Raw genomic sequence first — 23850 nt, forward strand, 5'->3', positions numbered from 1 at the left:
TGTCTCTGCCTCTCTCTCTCTCTCCCTTCTCTCTGTGTATTCTCATGAATAAATATATAAAATCTTTAAAAAAATAAAAACAAAAAAATTATTAAAATGGCAAAAGTACCATTAGCACACATTATTCATAGATGATACCATGCTATTGAGTGAGTTCTAATAAGAAGTAAGTTACTTGCTACTTTGCCTTCTATAGGATAATGAAATATGACATTCTTTTCCCAAGATAGTTTTTTTTTTTTAGCAAGGAGCTGAAGCTAATTGTTAGCAGGGAGTAACCTGACGTCTACCCACTTGCACATCAGCAAAGCTCAGTAACCTGCAACTTTTTATGGATCTCAAAAAGCTATGACTCTTACAAGGTAAACAAAATTTGAATCTATTTAAGTGGCTTCATTACATATAATAGCAAACTCAGTACTATCTGTGGATATCTGATACATTGCAATATACAGATTAACAAATTTAATTTGTAAAGGTACAAAGGATGAACAAAGCTCCAATGAGTATCATTTTCACCTATGGTACGGAATTTATAGGGAGCCTGATCTCTAACATTTAGGGCCTCTAATGCAAGAACGATAAACCTAGAGGCCTTCCAGGATGTTAATCTGAGTCATTCAAATAGAATCAACACCTGTTAACTCATTAACATCTCCACAAAATAAGCTGAGCAAATATGCCTGCAGCTGAGTCACCACCATGTACCCCAGGAGAGCCAACCAATAGGGCTTCTCTCTCCCGGCCTCCCTCCTTATGCTCTAAGTCACCAAGGTGGGTTCCGCTGTCTCCGTGGTCCTCATCCCATGCAGACTCCACTTCCAGCAAAGCTCAGGGAAGCTCTGACCAAGGTCAGTACAGGCCTGGCTTGCATCCACGTTGCCACAGCGAAGCCCCACAGGAGGTTCAAGTAACCTCCCCAGGCTTCTCATCATGGGGACCAGCTGCTTAATTCTCAAGGCCACCTTGTGATTTTTACTAAAAGAGAGTTACAAACTTGCAGGTGGCAGCAAAGTAATATCCTTTTTTAAAATATGGAAGAGGATTTATTTACAGTGGAATGAGGAATGACCTGGGCCCCATAACTTATTTCTCTATTATAAGATAACAAAAAGCCAAATTCTTCATCAACCTTTACAGTCAAATAATTATTATTATTTTACAAATTATTTTAACACAGCTGATACCAAAAGGGGAGAGACACACAAATGTGTAGCCTCTGATTACGAACCTCATAACCTCAATCTAGAATGTCTGCATGACAAAGAGTCCTAAAGAAGGGTGGGAATCTGTTTATGCAAGAATAGGCCACTATGAAATGTAGGATCACAGATAACCTGAATGCTCAGGCACTAAATCATCAAGAACAATGTAAAGCTGTTTCCTAATCATGTGCAAGCACAGACCTCTCAAAAAGTTTTTTTTTTTTTATTTAAGTGTTCCCCCAGTCACTCTCCACTAACACTGCTGAAGATTTCTGACCACTACCTGTGAGAACACAGCACTACAGAAACATGCTATCACCAGTTCAACGGTCAGCTCACTGAGGAGGTGGATGAGTCAGTTTTCAAAAACTGGACGTGCCATGTGCTCAGCACAGAAGTTAGCAAATGTTCAAAGACTAACTGATGCTCTGAGAATATGTTCTCTGAATGGCAAAGCCTGTAGATGCTAGTAACCACAGTTATCGCCAAGGTTAGAAAAATCTACACTAAATTCAAGAAAAAAAAATTCCCACTCCTTCTACCTCAAAGCATCTTGGTAAACCCAAAGAATTATTTAATTTTAACATTTCTTTTCAGTACCCAGCAAACCACCTTTGGGATGTGCCTGGTGTTTCATATGCATTGCTCCAGGTAAACCTCAGAAAAGTGCCTGCGAAGCGTAAGAAACAGGAATCAAGATAATTCAATCTGTTAAATACTTTTAATTCTTACTATTTTCGTACCATATGGTTTGCTTTCACCCATAAAATTGGGTCTTCCTTTCAATTTAATGTCTTTCACGGAATGTGGAAGCTGTCGATAATGGAGTTTATGCATAGTACGCTCAGTTCTTTTTCAGGTCTATAAATTTTGTCTTTCATTTGTGGAGGAAAAAGAAAGCCAGTCTCTCAGCTGGCTGGACAAAAAAAAACGAGATACTGAGAAACCAAAAAGTGCACTTTGCTACGCTGCGTATCATGCCACGTTCACCCACAGTGCAAACACTATTCCACCCACAAATGACAGAAGGCAACCTACTGCACTGGAGACAGAGGGCATAGTTCCCTTCTTGAATTTGCTGTGAAATTATGAAAGTGACCTGCTGCAAGAAGGCAGAGGGTGGTGCCTCTCCGAAGGAGGGTGGTGGTGGATCTGGTCAGGAGCCTCTTGGGGAACGAGGAGTCATGGAAGCACCCATCCCTCGAAGCCCTGCCCAGTTTCTGCCCCTCCTGTGAAGACCCCCTCTCCACCCCGCCAGGGTGGTCTTCAATGCTGCAGCACGGCGGAGGCCGCACCTTGCCCTTGATCCCGGAGAGAACATCCTTCGGGTGTCTGACCTTTCAGATCTGTATGTCTCAACTTTCCAGCCTGACTGTAAATTTCCCAGGGTCAATGCCCTATGTCTAGAAATTCTCCATATTCAAACAGTACCCACCAGCATGGAAGGGCCTGTCATACTGGCTGGAGGACTAAATTTAACTGCCACTTCCCTATTATTCCACGTTTGTTTAAAATGAAACACATTATTGATTATAAAGGGAGACAGATTTTTTTTTCTTTCAGGTAAATCACTTATCGCTAAGCTTATTTTGTAAGTTTAATTCCCAGCGTTCAGTGTTTCAGCTTCCTCTTAAAGATACAGGCGCAGAGGTTCTAATCAATATTATGTAGATGTGTCCTTCACAATAAAAAAAGAAAACAGACAGGATTAGTCAATTGCAGATTTGATAAGCCTATCTAAAACTAAATTTTTGTGTGTACCCCCAATTGGAAGAGAAACCAACAGCCTTTCCAGGATCTGAATTTCAAAATTATATTTCTGACACAGATCAATGTTCTGCCCGCAGCTGCAGTCAGCGATGGATAAAGGTTATACAGACAGTTCTGTTCTACGTCTACCAGCAAAATGCGACACTATATCCTCCACGATCTGCTCCCCAAATTCAAGATATGCTGAGTTCTGGGTGAACGTACAACAAACATATGAGAATAGCCTTCTGGGGTCACTTAGCATTGTGTCTCTTTGCCCTTCTCTTCCTCCTCGTCTTGGTCTACCTTAGCAGCTATACCATCAGCTAGATGTGCATGGTCATGACCATGACCACCATTAACTGCATTGACCAACTACGCAGCGCAATCTATGCTGCAGTATTTGCTCCAAACGATACCATGCTCCACAAAATGTAAGAAGGAATCACAAACAGCCTAGAGGATCTTCTTTTTAAACCTCATATGGAATAAATATAAACAACACCAGGATCTAGAGGAATCAAAAGTGACATTACCCTAAAGAAACTGAAGATAAAAATACCCTTCCCCCCACCTCCCCCAAATCCACCATCAGATGTTTTCCATTTACGCACAAATGACTCTCCAGGGCTTGCTTTTACAATGGTAGGTCATTGCTGGCAACCCACGGAGGGCCTAATCAAAACGTGAGGACATCTGTCACGCTCACATTTCATGTCAAAGCTCTGCTGAAACACTTGAATCTGAACCACTGCACAATGGATTTTTTAAGTGATACGAGTCTATGGTATTGTGACATCAAAGAGCATTTCAAGGGCACCCATAAATGATGAAAGAATTCTATTTCGATGACTCCGTGCAGTATGTCTGATGTGTATAATCAATAGATATAAAATCTCCTACTGGCGGGATGCCTGGGTGGCTCAGCGGTTGAGCATCTGCCTTTGGCTCAGGGTGTGATCCCGGGGTCCTGGAATCGAGTCCTGCATCGGGCTCCTGCATGGAGCCTGCTTCTCCCTCTGCCTGTGTCTCTGCCTCTGTGTGTCTCTCATGAATAAATAAAATCTTCAAAAAATAAAAAAATAAAATCCCCTATTAGCATTATATGTCCACACACATATTGCCTGCCACGTTCTAAAATACAGAAACGAGAAGTGTGCTGAGATCTGCGACGCAACGTGTTCTGCTCAGTTACTATCCTTTCAAATATTTGCCATCTTTCTCCTTTTTTTTCCCTTCCCTACTGTGGTGGTAGAAACAAAAGGTTGTTCTTTTGGCAGCTCAACATCAAGAGAGTTTTCTTTGTGAAGTAGAGGAGTTCAGTTGTCCAATGATACAGGCAACTGGCATCACCCATGCTCCTCTCTTCCCCAGTTAGTACATGGCTGAGAGATTCCTAACCCACCAAGCACTTGCTCAGCTGCAACATTTTAGTTTTTCATTTATAAATGAAAACAATACACATTAGGTGGTAACTAGTTTCTTTGTGTGTCATCCATAAAGAATATTACCGTTACCGGATGGGCAAGAAGAGAAACAACTCTAACCATCCTCACTGTGAGAAGAGTTCTTTCCCTGTAAGAAGCCGCCTCCCTGACTTTATTATAGGTGCCTCTCCCTCATCCAAACTCCAAAGATAACTGCAGGCCTGAGCACTAAATATTTGTGGGAAGCTGGAAAGGAAAGGACAATAATGTGCTTTTTTAATTTTTTTTTCTCTTTTTAAAAGATTTTTATTTATTCATGAGAGACAGAGAGAGAGAGGCAGAGACACAGGCAGAGGGAGAAGCAGGCTCCTCGCAGGGAGCCTGATGGACTCCACCCTGGGACCGCGGGATCACGCCCTGAGCCAAAGGCAGACACTCAACTGCTGAGCCACCCAGATGTCCCAATAATGTGTTTTTTTAAATAGAGCTGAGGAGGGGGTGCCTGGGTGGCTCAGTCAGTTAAGCATCTGTTTTGGCTCAGGTCATGATCCCAGGGTCCTGGGATCGAGCCCTGCATCGGGCTCTCTGCTCAGTGGGGGGTCTGCTTCTTCCTCTGCCTCTCTCCCTGGCTTGTGCTCTCAGTCTCTCTCAAATAAATAAATAAAATGTTATATAAATAAATAAATAAATAAATAAACAAACAAACAAGCAAGCAAGCAAGCAAGATGAGGGGTTACACAGTAGAGATGAGGGGATGACAGGGGGTCTCTCTTGGGTGACCACTCAATTCTAGGGCCAAGGCTGCATCTTTGAGGGGCGAAGAGGAAGAGTCAGTGGGTGCTGCTTGGGCATCCCTGGCACTACTGACGGGGGAGGCGGTGGCGTGTATGTGCCCATCCTGGCCCCAGGGTTGCTGAGGCAAAGACTAGACATGCCTTGGGGAGGTGACGTTACATTTGATAGGAACAAATTTTCTATACATGGAGAAAAGGGATAACAGCAAAGAACGAAAGCCTGAAAATGATTTTTAAAGGCTAATACAGGACTAGGGTGAGTTAGTGAACCATGTAAGCGCCACACAGGCTACTGGCTCCCACGGGATCTCTCTCCAGGCAATAGCTCACCTTGAAAATGAAAAGCAGCAGGAAGCCAAAAGAGATACAGGAGACTAATAGTCTGTTATATTTATTTCTAATATTGATTGAAAAAATAGATTATATTCTATGTGCCAGACACTTAATATACATCATGTCATATAATCCTATAGGAATCTTGTAAAATACATACCATCTTCTCTATTTTACAGCTAAAAAAACCCTTGTAGTAGAAAGGTTGAGTGACTCACCCAATGCCCCCCTAAGAGTGCATGTGCATTTCAGGCCTGACAGAGCTTCGCGATGAAGGCCCTGTGCACCAACTGAGAATGCTTGGATTTTATAAGTACTTTTTAACATAGACCAGGGATCAGTAAACTTTTTCTTAGAGAGCCAAATACTTAGTATTTTAGACTTTATGGGCCATAGAGGCCCTGCTGCACCCACCCTGTTAACGTACTAAGACGGCCACAGACACTATGTAAAAAGATGCATGTGGCTGTTCTCCCACAAAACCAGAGCCCAGTTTGCCAATTCCTGATCTAGAACAAGGGGTGACAAGCTGGAACCCCAGACCAGATCCAGCCCACTGTGGGATTTGGAAACAATGCTTTATTTATGATCTAGATCTAGCCCATCGTCTAGACCACTTCTAGACAGGTGAAGGGTAACTCAACAAGCCAAACTAATGTCCTGGGTTCACAGAAACATTCTTGGGAACATCCAGTTCTTTGCTCTGAACTTCCTTCACAGTGATCTGATTCCTCATCTGTGTGTGGTCCGTGTGGTCCAGCCCTCCAAGTGGGAGAGCACTGACAAACACCTGCTACCTCACAGGTGACCTCTCATTGCAAAGGAACAGAGACAATCTATGTCCTCAATCAATAAAAGACAATCTATGTCCTCCATTTCTGGGAGACTTAATGCCTTTGGAGGGGCAAAGCAAAAATTTTCTGGAAAAATAAAAATGGAGATTCTTAACTTGAAAGGATGGGTGGCCAGAGACTGAGCTTGTGGTGCCATGACAATTAAGCAGTTAAATCACCCATTCTAATATTGCATGGAGGGTCTTATCTGTGCCAGACAGAAGTACACATGAATGTCAGACAGAAAAGACGGACTCGCAGCACTTGAGTCGAGACTTTGTACAGAGCAAATGTGCATTGTTACTTGTGATGTCACAAGACTGAGCGGGCCCATAACCCACTCTTTTGCAGTAAGATCCCCCCACAGGGGACTCCGACTTCCTGTTGACAGGGGCAGCTCTGGAAGCAGAGCCTGCAAGCTCTAGGAGGGCAAGGACCATCCCTGGCTCGGTGCCCAGGGAGAGCGAGAACGCCAAAACACCTGTCACCAATATTCCTGTGGATTCCCTCCACGGCTCCTAACAAACCAGGTGGCAATAGCCTGACCCAGAAGTTAGATTTTCCAACTCTCACAAATGCTCCATACCTGGACTGTCTGGTAATCGGAAGCATCGATCCCTTTCACGGTAACCTCTCGGAAGACTCTTGGCTCCAGTTCCTCTTTGGTGAGGTCACAGTGATAAATGATACCTAGAAGGAAGCGGAAGTCCTGGTTTAGTCCGCAAAATCACTGGATAGCAGGTGGGCAAGGATCACATGGCACAACTGGATGCTATGAAGAGCAAGAGAAGGACCTAGGTATTCTCTGCTGCCATGTAAGTGCTTAGAACAGTCTGGTGCGTGGGGTGCTATGTAAGTGTTCACCTTTCATCATTGCCACCACATGTGGCCTTCCTTCTTGCAACCATAATCTGTGTGGACATTTTAGAAGATTCCATAGCATCGTGTTGAGCATGAGAAGAGGTGAAAGACGTCACAGTGAACTTAACAAGTCTTCCCTCTGCCACTTAGGAGTGCAGGTCAAGGAAGATGGGAGATTTCACGTAGGGTCATTTCACCTGTGAGGTGAGTACGATGGAAAACTCCAATGATCTACCCAAAATCAACAGCCGGGCAGGGTCTCTTGATGGGAACTGTGGGGCTCCAGATGCCGGACACTCACCTGCCCGTGGACACACATGTGGACAGCAGTTAGGGGCCCAAGATGATCAGATACCATTTGAGAGTTGCTTTTAAAATTTTGTTTATCCCTTTAACTGTGCACAACACAAATTAGTGAATACACACCAAGAATGCCAGCTTATTTAATCACTAAAATTCCATTTCCGGAGTTTAATGCTATTACGCCCTACCACTTAAGAACTGAATCAAAGAAACAAGTAAAATGAGTGGTTACTATCTGAAAACGACACTGAGGTGGTTTATGAAACAGAATTAGTCATCCAGAGTGGCTGGTGTGGAAACAGCCCTCCCACACAATACTTTAAACATACACTGTCAAATACATGAAAAATCGATTTAGTAATCCCAGTACTTGCTGGAAAACTAGAAACTAAACAGTACTTCCACAGGGTGCATTCAAAATGATTGATCACGTATTACAAGGGTGGCCTGCTTTCTTCTCAAATCCTCTGCTCTGTGCCTGTACTTCATTAAGAGATGAGAAACACCCTGCACCCCCAAAGGCCAAGAATAATACATTTACATTCATTACTAGCATAACTGCTGATCCTATGAATGTCATTGTAAGTCTCATGCTTATAGACAAACTATTTTAAGGTATTATAATAGGAAGTATGATGAATATGGACAAAGAGAAGATAAGTAACGTGACCAAAGTATTGGCTTTCCTAGTTTAAGTCATGCTGTCTGTTGAAATACATCAAAACAGATGAAGTACTTCAAAACTACACTCTGAGCATACTTTCTTTGGGCACACATTCTAATCTCACACATTAGATGTACTGGATATACCGAATACTGTCCTTGCCTAGATGAATGTAATCTTGAGGGTGAGGCTCTTTGCAGATATATGTTAATTTTTGAAAACCTTCTTGATCCGTATATACTTGACCCCCCTTCCTCAAAATACACACAAAAATCTGAATCCTTAAAAACAAACAAACCAAACAACCAAACAACTAACAAAAAAGATTGCAGACCAAGCCTGTGGGGTTTGAGCCCCTGACAAACCCTGGTAGTAGCTTGAACCACAGCGAATGACAAAGGACCCGGCAGCCAGGATTGCTACCTCTCACAGGTGCAGGGTCAGTGACCTTACACAAACCCCAAAGTACTGGAATACAAATTCCTTTGTGAAAGAATGAATAGGAAATGTACTCTAAATGCCTGTTTATCTGGAAAAACTAAGATATCACATTCTCTAAGAGCAGAATGAAATAAGTATGCAACAGAGACTGGCTACCATTCAGGGAAACAGTGCCGAGAACCTGACTCCTATCCTCCTGTCCCGTGCAAAAGAGTCACCGTGGGGGAGGCTGGGTTAGACCAGAACGTCTAAGCAGCACTTTCTTTTTACAGATCCATCTGGGTTAGCCTAGGTTAGCCCAATGCACATTCATATAATGTGAATTCCTATTACCTAATGGTATTTGTGTCCTATCCGACTTGGCTTGGTAAGTCCAAGGGGAGGTGGGGTTTAGAGAAGACCTCTTAGAATCATAAAACTGGAGAGGACTGGTTAGGTGATCTCTAGGAAATAAATTTCCAAGTTTGGAGGTGAAAGAGAGAATTGGGCTATGGAAGTCCCCTAAGGCCAGAGGAGGTGTCTGGACTTAAGGAGATGTGTATCCTGATGAACACAGTGGTTTAACAAAGCCGTTCTACTAATAGGAAGGAGACAGGGATGGGTCAGCTCGTATATTCCCAATAATCCAAAATAAATGTGAAGAGGTAAAAGAAATGGGAGTCTGAGTTAAGAGGAAGGGGAAACTCTGGGATTGAAACTGTGAAAGAAGAATCAGAGGCTCTGAAAAACTGGATATGTACAGAGAAAGCAAAAGAACCTTCTAAAAGATAACCCATCTAAACCCACCTGTATAGGGTGGGTTTTAATGTTATTAAAAAAAAAAAACATAAACGGAAACTAAAAGTCTTAAAAATGTTTGCGCTCCTTGGTATTTACACAAAGGAGTTGAAAAGTTATGTCCACACAAAAATCTGCACACGGATGTTTATAGCAGCTTTATTTGTAATTGCTAAAACTGGGAAGCTTCCAAGATGTCCTTCAGGAGATGAATGTGTAAATAAACCATGGTACATCCAGACAATGGGATATTATTCAGGGCTAAAAGAAATCAGCTATTGAGCCAATGAAAAGATATGGAGGAAACTTAAATGCTTAGCACCAAGTGAAAGAAGCCAATCTGAAAAGACAAAACTGGAAGCAGTAAAAGGATCAGTGGTTGCCAGGGGTTGGAGCAGGGAGGGGTGAATTTAGGGGAGCACAGAGGATTTTTAGGGCAGTGAAAATATTCCATAGGATATTATAATGATGGATACATGTCATTAGGCATTTGTCCAAGCCCACAGAATGTTCGACAGCAATGGTCAACCATAATGTAAATAGGGACTCTGGGTGATTACGATGTGTCAACGTAGATTCATCACTTGTAACAACTGCCCCACTCTGGAGGGCAGAGGATACTGATAATGGGGAAGGGTGTGATGGGGGCGCAGGGGTACATGGGAAATCTCTGGTACCTTCCCCTCGGTTTTGCTGTGAATCTCAAACTGCTCTACAAAATTAAGACTTAAATTCTTTTTTATTTTTTATTTGGCTTTCCCAAATAGCCTAGCAAAATGGCTTCTTTGCTCATTCCTGTTTCCCAGAGAGATGCACCTGGGGCTTGCTACATGGATTATTACAACATGTAAGTCTGTCTGGAGCTAACCTTGGACAACCTTCTGAGGTTCCATGGGATACAGAATTAATCAGCTCAACCACTAAGCTGTTTTGGCCGCAAGGAATAAGTGCATCATGTTCCAAATTGCCCTGGCTGCTCGTTTTCTCCCAAGTTTGATTCAAGGTACAAAAGTTCTAAATAGCTTGGGCTCAAGACACCTGGTCTTCACTGTGGGCCTCCGTGGGAAACAAAGTCAACTGGTGCCCACCGGGCAGAGGCAACCACCACATGCCTCGAACAGCTGGAGCTGGAATTATTTTTTATTATTTTATTATTTTTTGCTCCGAGGCTTTACTTATAATTTACTATCTCTGCTGTTGACTGCAGTTGTAGACAGGCAATCTTCAGAGACCAGGGAAAGACAGCCTCTGGAACGTCCGTGCGTGGATGGATACACACACACACATGCACTGGCAATTCTTGATTTGAGAAATCCAGTTTAATGAGCTGATGATGGCTGTTTTTACTTTGGGCCAGAAGGCCTGAGTCTAGAAGCCCCATTTCTCTGGTTTAAGATATCCTCTCGTGCATTAAAGGGAGAAAAGAGAAAGAGGAAGCAAAACGAGTAAGAAAAGACAAAGGCATTACAACAATAAATTAAAGCTTGTTCAGAAACTGCCCGGTGGTATAGAGCTTTTCAACTTCTCAAACTTCACAGCCATAATAGTCACAGATAGTGTGTTTCGTTGCTTGGCTCGGAACCCATCCCTTTACACGAGGACAGTGAGCCCTTTCTTCCCCGGTGCTGATGAGCTTACTCCTGAAACGAATGCCCACGCGGAGTCATTGAAAGTTTACAGGCCTTCAGGGACTCTGGCTTTTATCAAAAAGGGGTAAGTCGCCCCTACCCTCTTCTCCTCATTGCCGTTTATCCGTTTAAACTGTTTAAGCTATGAGATTTTCCAAGGAAAATTTCTGGAACCAGTGTAAGCTGGGGAAATAAATGGTGAAGCCTGCAGCAGTGGGTTGGGAATGGTAATCTAGAAGAAATGGGTTTTTCTTGGTTCCTGTCCACTGGCCTCCACTGTGCCCCAGGGCAGAAGGTGGGGGGGGGGGCATAGGACACCCTGGCATGGGATCCCTGACCTGTCAGTTTCTGACTCCTGGCACTGAGCAGGACTTCCACACGGTTGTGGGCACTTTTCTTAGCCCCCCCTGGATCCTCTGAAAGGCACATGGGGAAGTAAAGCTTGCTAGGTGTTCCGGGAATACCATCAGACCTACTTATAGAAGAACATCACTCTTTTGGTTTCAGTAACCCTGACAGCAAGCTGCCAGAGCGATAAGAATATACACACACACGCGCGCGCGCGCACACACACACACACACACGTAGACGAGGTGTCACTGTCATCTGGCCAAACCCCATGTAGACCCACTTGTACAGGGTGGGTTTTAATATTATTAAAAGAAAAAAAACATAAGTGGAAACTAAGACAAGTCTTACAAATGTTTGCACTCCTTGGTATTTACACAAAGGAACTGAAAAGTTATGTCCTGAATATGACGTAAGAGCCACTTTGGCACCTGCCTAGTTCTCTCCCCTATGTCTGCTCACTCTGCCAGGGACGGAACCATTGCCATGAAGCTGGATGGGACCAAAAGGGTTATGAAGGACCTTGAAAAACAAACAAGGAAAGTGCAGAAATGTTTTCAGCCAGATTGCTTTTAGGATAGGGTCTGCTCGGTCAACTGCAAGCTGCCAACTGAGCCAGGCTCCCGGGACAAATCAGAGTGTGTGTGTGTGTGTGTGTGTGTGTGTGTGTGGCTTTGGCTACAGCGAAAGCCGCACAGCCAAGTGGAGAAGCAGGAAAAACCAAAACAGCAAATGAGCATGACCAACTGGAAAAAAGTTAAAACGAGAACTATGTTTACTTTGGGGAAAACTAATCCATACCACAGAACATGGTATCACAATGTATAAGCATGTTTTTTTTTTTCTTTTCCCTTGAACCGAGTAACAAGTTTTTTCCATATGATTTAAGACTATACTTTTAGCATTATATTTTAATTCAGTTTAACGACAGCACGAAATACTCTCAGCCTGTTTTAGAAAATGGGTTTTTTAATGTCAGATAGTACTACGGATTTTTATTTTATGCTTTTAGCTACTCTGCACTGTGTGTGTCCTGATCCATATAGACCAAAGGCTGAATCTCAGGTTGTATGTGCTCATACTAATTTTTTAAATCAACCTAGAACACCAGTTGGTCCTGTCCCCAGAGACTCAGGATATCAGATGAATGAGTGTGCTGTTTTAGGCACCACATTTCCCCGTGTTCTAAGCATCTGTTTTACTGTTTTATTCTCATTATGTAATTCTGGCTATAATACAGCATATGGGATTTTCAATAACACAGCACTACATTTCCATTTCCCCAAAGAAACCCAAACACTGGTCTGATTTTTAAGCTGGGTAACCCTGGTGAAAAGATGCTCACCTGGAGATAAAAAGGAAGTAAACTGATAGAAGATTTCGGTGTCCTTCTTCTGACCGCTGTACCCCACAATGCTGCCAACCTCCAGTGGGAAGGTCTTGAGGAGAGCACCGGTGGCCAGGTCGTGAAGCTGCAGAATGTTCCTCACGTCATGAAGGTAGCATAACACCAAAAAATTAGACCTGACGCAAGCAACCCATTCTGAAAAGGTAAGGATAGACAAAAGCTAATGTACCTTTCAAGGTAGTGAAAAGCGTACTTATTTCATTGGAAAATAGCTCTTGAACTGTCATCCATTGTGCCATGCAGCAATGAGACCTGCAAAATGATTTTATAACCGGATGTAATCGTTCATCTAGTTCCAGCATATTCCTTCAGTAAATGATCCTTACTGTCCTGTCCGGAGGAAACTAAATATTCTAGAAATATTTTGTGATACAGATAATCCTGCCTACTTATTCTGTGTCCAGTATCATAGCATAGGAGGTAGAAGGAAAACAACAAAAACCAAGTCATGATCCATGTCTATCAGGACTGTAGATTTGACAAAAATATATTACACCCCGGGTATGTGCCAGATACCCTGCCAGGTGCTGGAGAAACCAGCAGGAAGATGATGTCACTTCTGCCCTTAAGACACAAGCACTTAAAAACACAAGTAGTAACATGGGAGCAGAGGTAAGTGAGAGGCTCATTGGGGAGCCCAAACACAAAAGAGCCCTTAAGCAAGCGCTGAAGTGCATCCTGAGTACAGGGGTGTGAGGTGACAGGTGCCCAGGGTGGTGTCTGAGACAGGACAGCTCTCTGGGGGATGAGGTGGTGGGAGGACAGGCAACTCAAGGAACGAGAACCAGGACTGGAAATGGAGAGAGAGAGAAAAGGAATATTGAAGGACCAGCTGCGAGGAAGGGCAGGGGTGCGGGTGGGGGGGAGATGGCCTTAGAGTTTTAAAGAAAGTACGGGATGGGGGAGAAAAGAGAAGTAAATTATTTCTGTCAAGGAATAATCACTCTGTGTTAACGACGGGCATGTCAGAATTAAAAACAAGACAGAGTGAATACGAAAAAGACAAGGTGATTTGTAGACTGTCATTAATAAAAGCTCTGACTTTATGGCTGTACTTTATGACTCATCTCTACTTTTTATTCTCCATAGGGCATTCTGTGCTGATGATATAAGAGCAAATTCAACAGTGCTTCTCTTTGAATTGATGAGTTCTGGTGAATATTGAAGGTTTCCTCTTTCTAGTCCAAAGGACTTATAACCTTAGAGAAGGAAGATTATAAAAATATATCACCTCCCAAAAATCTCCAAGCATTGATTTCCATCTCACTCGATCTACGAGTGAAAGAGAATGTCACCTTAAGACACAAGTAAAAACCACGTCTTTGAGACTTCAAAAGGTGGAAAACTCACATGCCTGGGGAAATATTTCTATCTCTGATAGCTCCCTAAGTGGGGATCATTACTGGTGCAACCTGACTTGTCCTGAAAAGCTCCCAGGGCACCTCCATGAAGACTTATGCCACCAGAGGCTCATGTGGACCCACCAAATATGAAGTCACCAATTCATGTGGCACTTAGGAAGCACTCACTAAAAGCTGGCTCTTACCACCCCGGGGAGACATTTTTTCTCAGTCTGGACAGAAGCCATCAGGCTACTGAAGTCACTACAAACCAGATTTCTCACATGAAGATGTTAAAGGAAATGGCCAAAACCCTGTTCCTCGGCTCATGGATCCCTCATCCAAATAGAACTGGGGGTCAGGAAGTAAAAGGAAGATTTTGAGGAAACAGGTGGGGGAATTGGCTTGAAGAGAGCCCCCGCCATGCTCCAGGTCCCTCTCCCCCGAGGGAGGACCGCAGCTAATGAGAGAGCCAAACCTGAGAAGCTAAAGAGACTATGACTGAACCTAATCTAGAAGCCAGAGGGAGGATCTGGGTTGCACTACTGCCTCAGAATTCCAGGTGTGGGTTTTGCAGGAAAGAGGAGGTGTGGGGTCATCTTGGGGCAGTTCCAATAGAACTGCTTAGAAGGATATAGAGACATCAGTACAGAAGAAAGTGGTAGAGTGCAGCCAGATGCCCAAGGGCTGAAGAGAATCGCAAGCAAACACCCAGAGGAGCGCTTCTTCCAGGGTCAAGGGAACTGCAGAAGCAAGGGCCCAGCAGCAGGAAGCCATCCCTGAGGCAGTCAGTCGTCTACCTTCTGCCCCTATGCAAGGCCAGGCTTAACGTGCCAAGCATGGGGCATACTGCCTTGAGCCAGGGGAGAAAGAGTCCCTTACCCTTCCAGAAAATGAACCTGGACCTGTCTGGCTCAAAACTTGTGCCTTCATTCACTGAAAAACACGTTAAGAACTGCTTTATCTTAAACGGTACCACTCTGCAGATCTCAAAAGGAATTGTTTTCCTAATTTTGTATCTTAGATCTTCACAATTTGGGAGGGCCCCAGATTTTACCCTATTCAACGCACCAGCAGAAGTTCACCCCCAACACGTAAACTCTTCACTGGTTTGAAGGTACTGGGCTCTCCTTTCGTGTAAAAAACAACTGTAGCAAAATTAGTGAGTCTTATTCTAATCAAATCAGCTTTCAGGCAAGGAATAATTTATAAAGCAGCATTATCGTTTTTGGAACATCACAGAGAAAATGAATAGGAGGGAACTTCAGAGCACTCTGTGAAACAACTTCTGGAGGGAGGTTCTCAAGTGGCTAATGGGGCTCAGTGCACACAGCAGCAACTGCAGTGAGTTTCAACAGCATCTGACAACAGTCTCCTCTCTTCTAGTGAGAGGACCATAAGTCCACTCTGAGATCCACAACAGGTATAATACCAACAGCCAAAGGGTATTCAAAAAGCTAAAAGCTAAGGATTCTAAACAGTTAAAAAAAATTAAATGTCAGTGATGGATTATTAAACAGTAACTACACAGTGAGTCAACTGATGGTAAAAAAAAAACAAAACAAAACAAAACAAAAACACAAAAAAAAACAAGAGAAACACAATAAACTACCTTTGAAAGTCTGGATTCATACTCTAGAGTTTTTATGAAGGCCCTGCACGACTTCGTACTAACCACACAGATGTCATCCAGTAAATACGTGGCTGCGCTAGTTAGACCCTTCCTCTCCATGACCAAAGGCTGAAGGTTCTTTACTTTGTAACCGGTCACCAGAGAAGGAGAGTTGGACCAATTTGTTGACGTTTTCACCAAAAACAAAAGTGCACAGTGTTCAAGTAGCATGTGATCTCACCTAAGACATCTTTCTCATGCTCAGGAACAAGCACCTTCCACTTAGACTCCTCAGGGTCTGTGAAGTCGATGTTGATCAGGCGATAGTTGGGCGAATGGCGATTTGTCTTGAACGTGAACACCGTCCCCTCATTGGTCACATAGTCATATTCTCCTTCAAAGTTGTCGATCAGTTTTACCCACTTCAGGATTCCTGGTGAGAGACCAAGCATTCCTGTCACCTCTCCTGTGTTGAAAATGCTGTGGTTTCTTTATGTGCAGGGAAGGAAGGGCAGGTCTTTTCTTTCCATGGAACACAAAGGAGACACAGTATTTGGAAGGTCTAAGGCTTGAGAAAGAGCAAGGACAAGTACAGCTGAATTTTAAGGTTTTTAAAAATGTGAAGAAACTTTCACTTTTTTCCTGAAAACCCTGGCAATGAAGAAGGACCTCTCCTCTCAGCCCCGGCTCCATGTAATCTGGTAAGTTCTCTTCTACCAGAGTGTGTGTCTTATCTGAGCACTTCATTCTACCTCAACTGCCACCACACCATTCCACATCTTCATCATTCCCCTCCTGGTCTATGGCAGTGGCTCCTACCTGGGATGATTTCAAATGTGCATGCGCACATGCATGTGCACACACACACGCACACCACCCCCCAGGGTTGACTTCACACTAAATGTCACTTATAAAAATACAAAATACAAAAAAAAAAAAAAAAAGAACAAACCCCATTAGGCTATTTCACAACGTGTCCAACATAAATGTTCAGAGTACATTTCAAAAATTTCATAAACAAATGAGCTTGATGATTTCTGAATACTAGAAGGCCAAGCCAGATCTCAGTTATTCTTTAATTAGTCTCCTACCTTAAATTTTTCGTGAAATTGCTACGTTAACTTGGATAGTTCATTTTTATTCTTTGGATCTTTCAAGGTGATTTTACATTCATTATCTCATTCATCTCCATATCATAATATCTTTTTTATTTATTTTTTTAATTATTTATGATAGTAACACACAGAGAGAGAGAGAGAGGCAGAGACACAGGCAGAGGGAGAAGCAGGCTCCATGCATCGGGAGCCCGACGTGGGATTCGATCCCGGGTCTCCAGGATCGCGCCCTGGGCCAAAGGCAGGCGCCAAACCGCTGCGCCACCCAGGGATCCCAGCATAATATCTTTATACAATTTTTTGTTGCTGAATTAAATTTATCAAGAAAAACATACTTCCATGGTGGAAAGGTTTTTCTTTTTGTGAGACATAACTGAATTAAAACCTCAGATCCACTATTTAGTGGTGTGACCTTAAAGAAAGCTCTAAAACATTCCTAAGGGATCCTAAAAACAACAAAAAACCCTGAATAACTGTAAACATGCCACCATATCTCTAGATGGGGAGACTCAATATTTTAAAGGTTTAAATAATCCCAGAGGAAATCTATAAATCGAACATAATTCCAATCAAAATTCAAATGGGAGTTTTAGGGGATTTGTTAACAGCATTCTAAAATTCACTTGAAAGAATACACACATAAGGATGGATACCCAATACATTTTTCACAAGGGAATTTTTTGCACCATGATATTATGAACAATCCCCTTCCCCTCAAGGTAATCATCATCCTGATTTTTACATTAATTACTTCATTTTCCCTGTTCTTTTCCTGTTTTAATATGCATCCATAAACACTTGAGTCTAATTTTGCCTTATTCTTGAACTTCAACTACAGTGAAGCCAGACAACATGTATTCTTTTGTCTGACTTCTCTCACATGACATTAAGTTTGTGAGACTGTTCATCCACTGGTTATTGTTAGTGACTTTTGGCTGAATCCTATTATGCTCAAAGAACACACTCTGAATAATTTTAATCTTCTAAAATTTGCTGAGAAAAAATATATGGCCTAATTATTTTTCCTTTAATGATTTTTAAATGTTCCTGTATGTTCCTGCATATTTTGCATCTTTTGGGTGTGACATGCTAAATATGTCTATTAAGTCATTTGTTAATCACATTGTTCAAATCCATGTATTTACTGATTTGGGAAGCCATTTTTTTTCTATCGGTCACAGAAAAGGTTGGTTAAAATGTTTCTTATGTGACTGTAGATTTTTACTTGTATTGCTGTTCGATTTTGTTCTCTGTATTTTGAAATCATGCTGTTCAATATATACAAAATTAGAATTATTATATTTAAGTAAAACTGAAGCTTTAAATGGTGATGAGGTTTTATCTTTAGCAATGCTTTTTACTTTAAAGTCTGCTTTGATATTTAGACAGCTGTGTGATTTTCATGGTAACATCATGGGCCAGTTGTCCTCTGCAAAATGACTGGTCCCAATTACGTTGTTTATCATTTCTGAAAAGATTTTCTCTTTTCTATGTCTCTTAATCATTCATGCTTTCCACTTCTTGAGCTACATTCTAAGTTAATTTCTTTACATCCATATTCTAATTCATTAATTCTCTCTTCAGCTGTTTCTAATTTCTTCAGCCTAATAACTCAGTTTTTTAATGTTAATAGCCATAATCCTTATTTGTAAAAATTCTACTTAGTCTTCCTCCAATCTGGTCATTCTTTATAATATGTTGTTTCCTGCTTATACTTCCAAGCTTCTTCTTTATTTTCTTGTAAAGGCAGCATCACGTTGCTTATTTTGAAAAATATATTCAATGTACTTAATTTATGTCAGGATTGTGATTAAGTCCACTGTGCTTCTTCTATTGCTCTATTTCTCATGCTGGTGAATTTCTTTGTCTGACTTGTAATTTTTTTTGAAATTTCTGACTGTGAAATGATTTCCCTTGAAACATTATCTATGGCAATTCTTGGAGGCCTGAGTTAAAGTGGCACTATTCCAGAGAAGTTCTGTATTTGGCCTCCATTTGCTTGTTGGGAGGCAACCAATCTGGGAACCCTTTAAATGAAATTCTTGACATAAGGATTTTTGGACCTCAGAGGGACAATCCAGATACCTGTACCCATGTCATGTTTTAGGAAAATTCACATCCTGCCTCTCCCTCTCCTTCCCTAGTGCAAAGGTAAAGGCAGGCAGGTCTTTTTCCTCTCCCTCCTCCTCATGCCCCCACTCCCAGCATTATTTCTTAATCACCATTACACTGAGGCTTTTCAACATGGAGAACCAGAGGCTTTATCCTCTGTCCCCCTTGCTCTAGGTGGCCATCAGGTGGAAACTCAACCCTCAAAGCCCAGCAGAAACATTCCAGAACAATACAAGATTCCTGCTTTCATTTTGTTTTTGGTCTCTATGGTTTGTCTTTTTTTGCATGTGCCAACTTAGCAATATATTAGAAAAATACTTTATAAACTTTTTACAGCATTCCAGTTGTTTCAATTGGGAGGTTACTCAGAATATAAAATCTGCTAAACTCCCTCAAATAGAAATCCTTAGAATTAATTTTAAAAGGTTAAGCTGTGCATTCAAGTTCAAAATTTTTTTTTCAGTGACAAACTGCTAATCTCAAAAGCAAGTAACCAACCACTCAAAGGTAACTTCACTTTATTTTACATAAAGCAATACTTTAAAAGGGGGGAAAAAACCCTAAAAACTATTCCTTAGAAGAATAAGTAAAAAATTAGCAGACAATGCAAAAATCGCAGACAATCAGAAAGGTACATTTGTTTATAATAAGAATGATGAATCACAATCTTCTGGACTATGACATTTGTGGACATAGAGTCTTGGTTCAGGAAAATGTCAGATTCCTTAAATGTTCCTCTGACAATAAAACATTTCCTGATGTGCAACCTTTATTTCTCAAAGTAACCATCTTACGGTTTCTGCCTGAAAAGGTCTTGCATCCATTGTAGTGATATTTGTTATGACCCTGGCCACCCCACCCCCAACACAAAAAGTCACTGAAATATCTGTCAAAGGCAAAACACAGTAGAAATTTCCTTCGGTATTTCTGTATAATCAGGTGAGCCTAAAGATGTAGCTCATTTGTTTTAAATAATCAAGGCTCCAACGAACACCAAAACAACAGTTTGTAGTTGTCATCTACCATCAAATTCTGGAGAATTAACCTTAGTCATTAATAAATACTACAAGTCATAAACTCATTCAAATTCAGGTATGTGGCTGGATTTATACAAATGTGGTTCAAAGTACTGGCCCCCATGAGGAAGCACGACTAAAATGGAGCTCATGAAATCCTTCTGCTCTCCTGAAACCCTTGCTCCTCAGGGCTTTGGCACAAAATAATTCCAGAGAAACAGTATTTCTGTTGAACAATGGGGCTCACCCAGTTTTGCTATTCACAAGTCAGAACACTATTGATTTAAATGGAAAACAGAAAAATTACTTTAAAAAAAGAGACATGGCTTAAATCCCAAACCAACCTCACTTTTTGCCAACTTCTTCTGGGATTCTTTTCTCTGTAAGTGGCATTGTTCACTCTGAAGCCAAGAGAAATTCAATTCCCAAACTTTTCCACATTAAAGTTAAAATTACTTTCTATAGACCTGTTTCTTGGTGGTGGAATGATTTGTTTACTGAATGAAGATTAGCTTAAAATAAGTCCTCTTATGCCTTCCCTTGAGCAAAGTCATTACTTTTATTGCTTTCTTTGAAAATACACAGAATTATGTTTCATAAAAAACGTTTTGTAAGCTCTCTAGCAACAGGAGCTAAAAAGTGCTTTTATACTTGACAAAAAACTGTGTAACAACAATAAACAAATGCAGAGTGTGGTCATGTTCTAAAACTGAGGGGGGCAGGAGGTGGCTGTTCTCCTTGTCCCAAAACCTTCCTTCCATCCCCCTGCCTCCTGCCTCACAGCCACCGTTAGAACATGGGCTAGGAGGTTTCAACTGACTTGAGTCTGAATCTTTACATGGCATCAGGAAAGCAAATGGTCCTCACCATCCCCAGGTTCCTGGGGATGACAACATGTGCTCCTCAGAGGTTGTTGAGAAGACTAAATAAATTATCTACACTATTAGCTCAGAATCTGGCACATAGAAAATGTTAAACAGTCAATAGTTACTACTATTCCAAATAATCCCAGCATTCTTCAAATGGCAAAAATAAGCTAAATGTGGCTTTTGAACAGCATGATTTGCTAATAGTGAACTTTAAAATCGAATTTCCATCTGTCACGGCACACAGCTATTTTCCTAGAAAAAGCTCTTAAAAATCACTCATTTTAAAATTAGTAAAAACACTAATTTTATCACTATTATTTATTTTACTTCAAAATTAATGTTTTGCTTATTTTTTATGCTATCTTTTGATGTCCCAATTCTTTTTGCTTTTCTTCCATTCCTACCCTGAAATGCACACTACTTGCGAATAGCTCCCTGCCTCTCACAGAAGCCCTCCTCGCCTGTTGGTCTGGCTCTTCACGCTCAGCTGAGCTTGCTAAACTTTGGACAACTCATTTGTTTAAAGTTTCTCAAATGTTTATCTCCCCCTTTCCACTACACTCCCAAAAGATGTCCCAGCCCCATGAGGCATGAACCATGGAGTCACTATTGTCTCAGCTACCTAGCTGCGATAGGAGCAAGGACCACTTCAGGCCTGCCTTAAGGATGGCTACGTTGGTGCCTAAGTGTGTTAGGTTACTAACAAGTATTTTAGGCACTGATAATTCTTTTCACTTAATAATCGCTTCCTAAAGATTCTATTTAAAAACCTCTAATAATAAGTTTAAGTTAATTCAGAGTAGGGCCAAATGGTCATCATATTTTTTGCTGGTATTCACCCTATAAAAGAAATATAGTATCTGACCTTTCACAGAAAAATGAAAGATCCAAAAAAGACAGGGAACAAAAGAAAGAAAACAGAGGCAGGGGGAGAGGGAGTTGAGTATTTCTGAACTCCAGAGATGTTCTGAGTCTGGGCATGTGTGCTGGGTCACAGCACTGCTGATACACCCCGAGAGCGGGCACTGGTGATCTCACAGCTACTGCCCAGCAGGCGGGGAGTGCTCCAGGGCAGGAATGACAGCACAGAGTGGGACAGTAATACACATATGCTTCGTAACTAAATATATAACATCTACATAATCCTGCATTTTAGCTGGAAACTTTTATGCATTTGTTGACAATGTAAAGACAACAGAAACAACTGAATTTAATTTTTTTTAAATTCCATTTTTTTAAAGACTTTATTTATTCATGAGAGACACACAGAGAGAGAGAGGCAGAGACAGAGGCAGAAGGAGATGCAGGCTTCCTGTGAAGAGCCTGATGTGGGGGATCCCGGGGTAGCTCAGTGGTTTGGTGCCTTCTTTAGGCCCAGGGCGTGATACTGGAGTCTCAGGATCGAGTCCCACGTCAGGCTCCCTGCTTGGAGCCTGCTTCTCCTTCTGCCTGTGTCTGTGCCTCTGTGCCTCTCTCTCTCTCTCTCTCTGTCTCTCATGAATAAATAAATAAATGAAACCTTTAAAAAAAAAAAAAAAAGAGCCTGATGTGGGACTCAATCCCGGAACTCCGGGATCACGTCCTGAGCCCAAGGCCGACGCCCAACTGCTGAGCCACCCAGGTGTCCCCTAAATTTAAATCTTAATGTCGTAGTCTCATACTTTTTCAATAAAAAGATTTAGAAATTTAAGTTCAATATAACACTTAAATAGTAAAAGAATATCAAAAACCATCATTTATATTTTCAGAGTATAAATTAAATTTTCATGAAATCTCTTAAAGTCCACATATTTGAAAGCAGAGCAGATCTAAGGCCTGATACCTAACTGTAATATGGAAAATATGTGAAAATTTACTTGCAATTTAGTTGACATGAAGTAAGTTTATATACAGTGGACCTTTGAACAGCACAAGGGTTAGGCACACCAACACCCCTACACAGTAAAAAATCCACATATTAACTTTTGACTCCCTCAAAACTTTACTGCTAGCCCGCTGTTGACTGGAAGCCTTACTGACAATATAACCATACTTTTCGCATTTTGTACATTATATGTGTTATATATTTTGTGTATGTATTATACAGAGTATCCTTATAATAAAGTTATAGGAAAGTGAATATTAAGAAATCATAAGAGAAAGTACATTTACAGTACAATACTGTATTTATTATCAGAAACCCCAAAATCCATGTTCAAATCAGGGTTGTTCAAGGGTAACTGCATATTCAAAATAGGACAATAAACTTAGGAAACAAAATATATTTATAATTCAAAAAATGTTAAGAAAAGTACAAAAAATATAACTAAGAAAATCCAGATGTAAATCATTTTCTTCCAAGGTTCAGGATGATTAATTTCAACTAATCTGCAGGCGTGAATCAGGTTAAGAATCATAGGAGTCAAGACTCAGCTGTCTTTTCTACTGCAGAATGATTAAATTGTCACACCAAACTGGTGCCCTAAGTGGTTTCCTCACTTTTGATCTTAAACAAGGAATAGAAAAAGAGAAGCAAAAGTCCTTTGCTCATACAATACACACGACTGGAGAAATATGGTCTGTGCCTATTCATCATTCTCAGAGTTTAATAAAAGATAAAAAATTTAAGTAAAAAAAATTTAGGTGGCCAGAAAAGCGAAGATTCAAAAGTGCTTATAAGAAAATATAACACTTACTGATGGAGGATGGTTTATATAGTAGGGCCTGAGCGCCAGGAGCCATAAAGGGGCAATGAAGTCATTTAAGACAAGTTGGAATCCACTCTCTGTGTGTCCATGTTACAGAAAAAAATTATCTCACACTTGTTAAAATGGTAAAGAGGACTCCATTCAGGACTACTGAGATAGGTGTTAAGACCATCGCAAAAGACAGAGAAATCAGGCTTAACTCCAAATACAAAAAAAGACAGCTGGGGATTTACAGCCAATGAGCAGAATGGAGAGAGGGTAGTCACAAAGAGGGCACATGGAGTTGGGGGATTCTTGTTAAACTGACCTAATAATGTTCTTGGTGAGG

General features: G+C 41.4%; 1 protein-coding gene across 1 annotated transcript in view; it reads right to left on the reverse strand.

Moving 5' to 3' along the window:
• The window catches only part of PREP (prolyl endopeptidase), a 117517-nt gene that overhangs the window by 40023 nt on the left and 53644 nt on the right, over positions 1-23850 (reverse strand). Inside the window, exons 8-10 of the mRNA XM_055330191.1 lie at positions 15965-16156; positions 12709-12906; positions 6928-7031 (exon numbers count right to left, since the gene is read on the reverse strand). Of these exons, the coding sequence (XP_055186166.1) occupies positions 6928-7031; positions 12709-12906; positions 15965-16156 (494 nt within the window). The remainder of the gene's footprint in view (positions 1-6927; positions 7032-12708; positions 12907-15964; positions 16157-23850) is intronic.

Source organism: Nyctereutes procyonoides, unplaced genomic scaffold (genome assembly GCF_905146905.1).
Source record: "Nyctereutes procyonoides isolate TBG_1078 unplaced genomic scaffold, NYPRO_anot_genome, whole genome shotgun sequence".
NCBI classification, from domain to species: domain Eukaryota; kingdom Metazoa; phylum Chordata; class Mammalia; order Carnivora; family Canidae; genus Nyctereutes; species Nyctereutes procyonoides.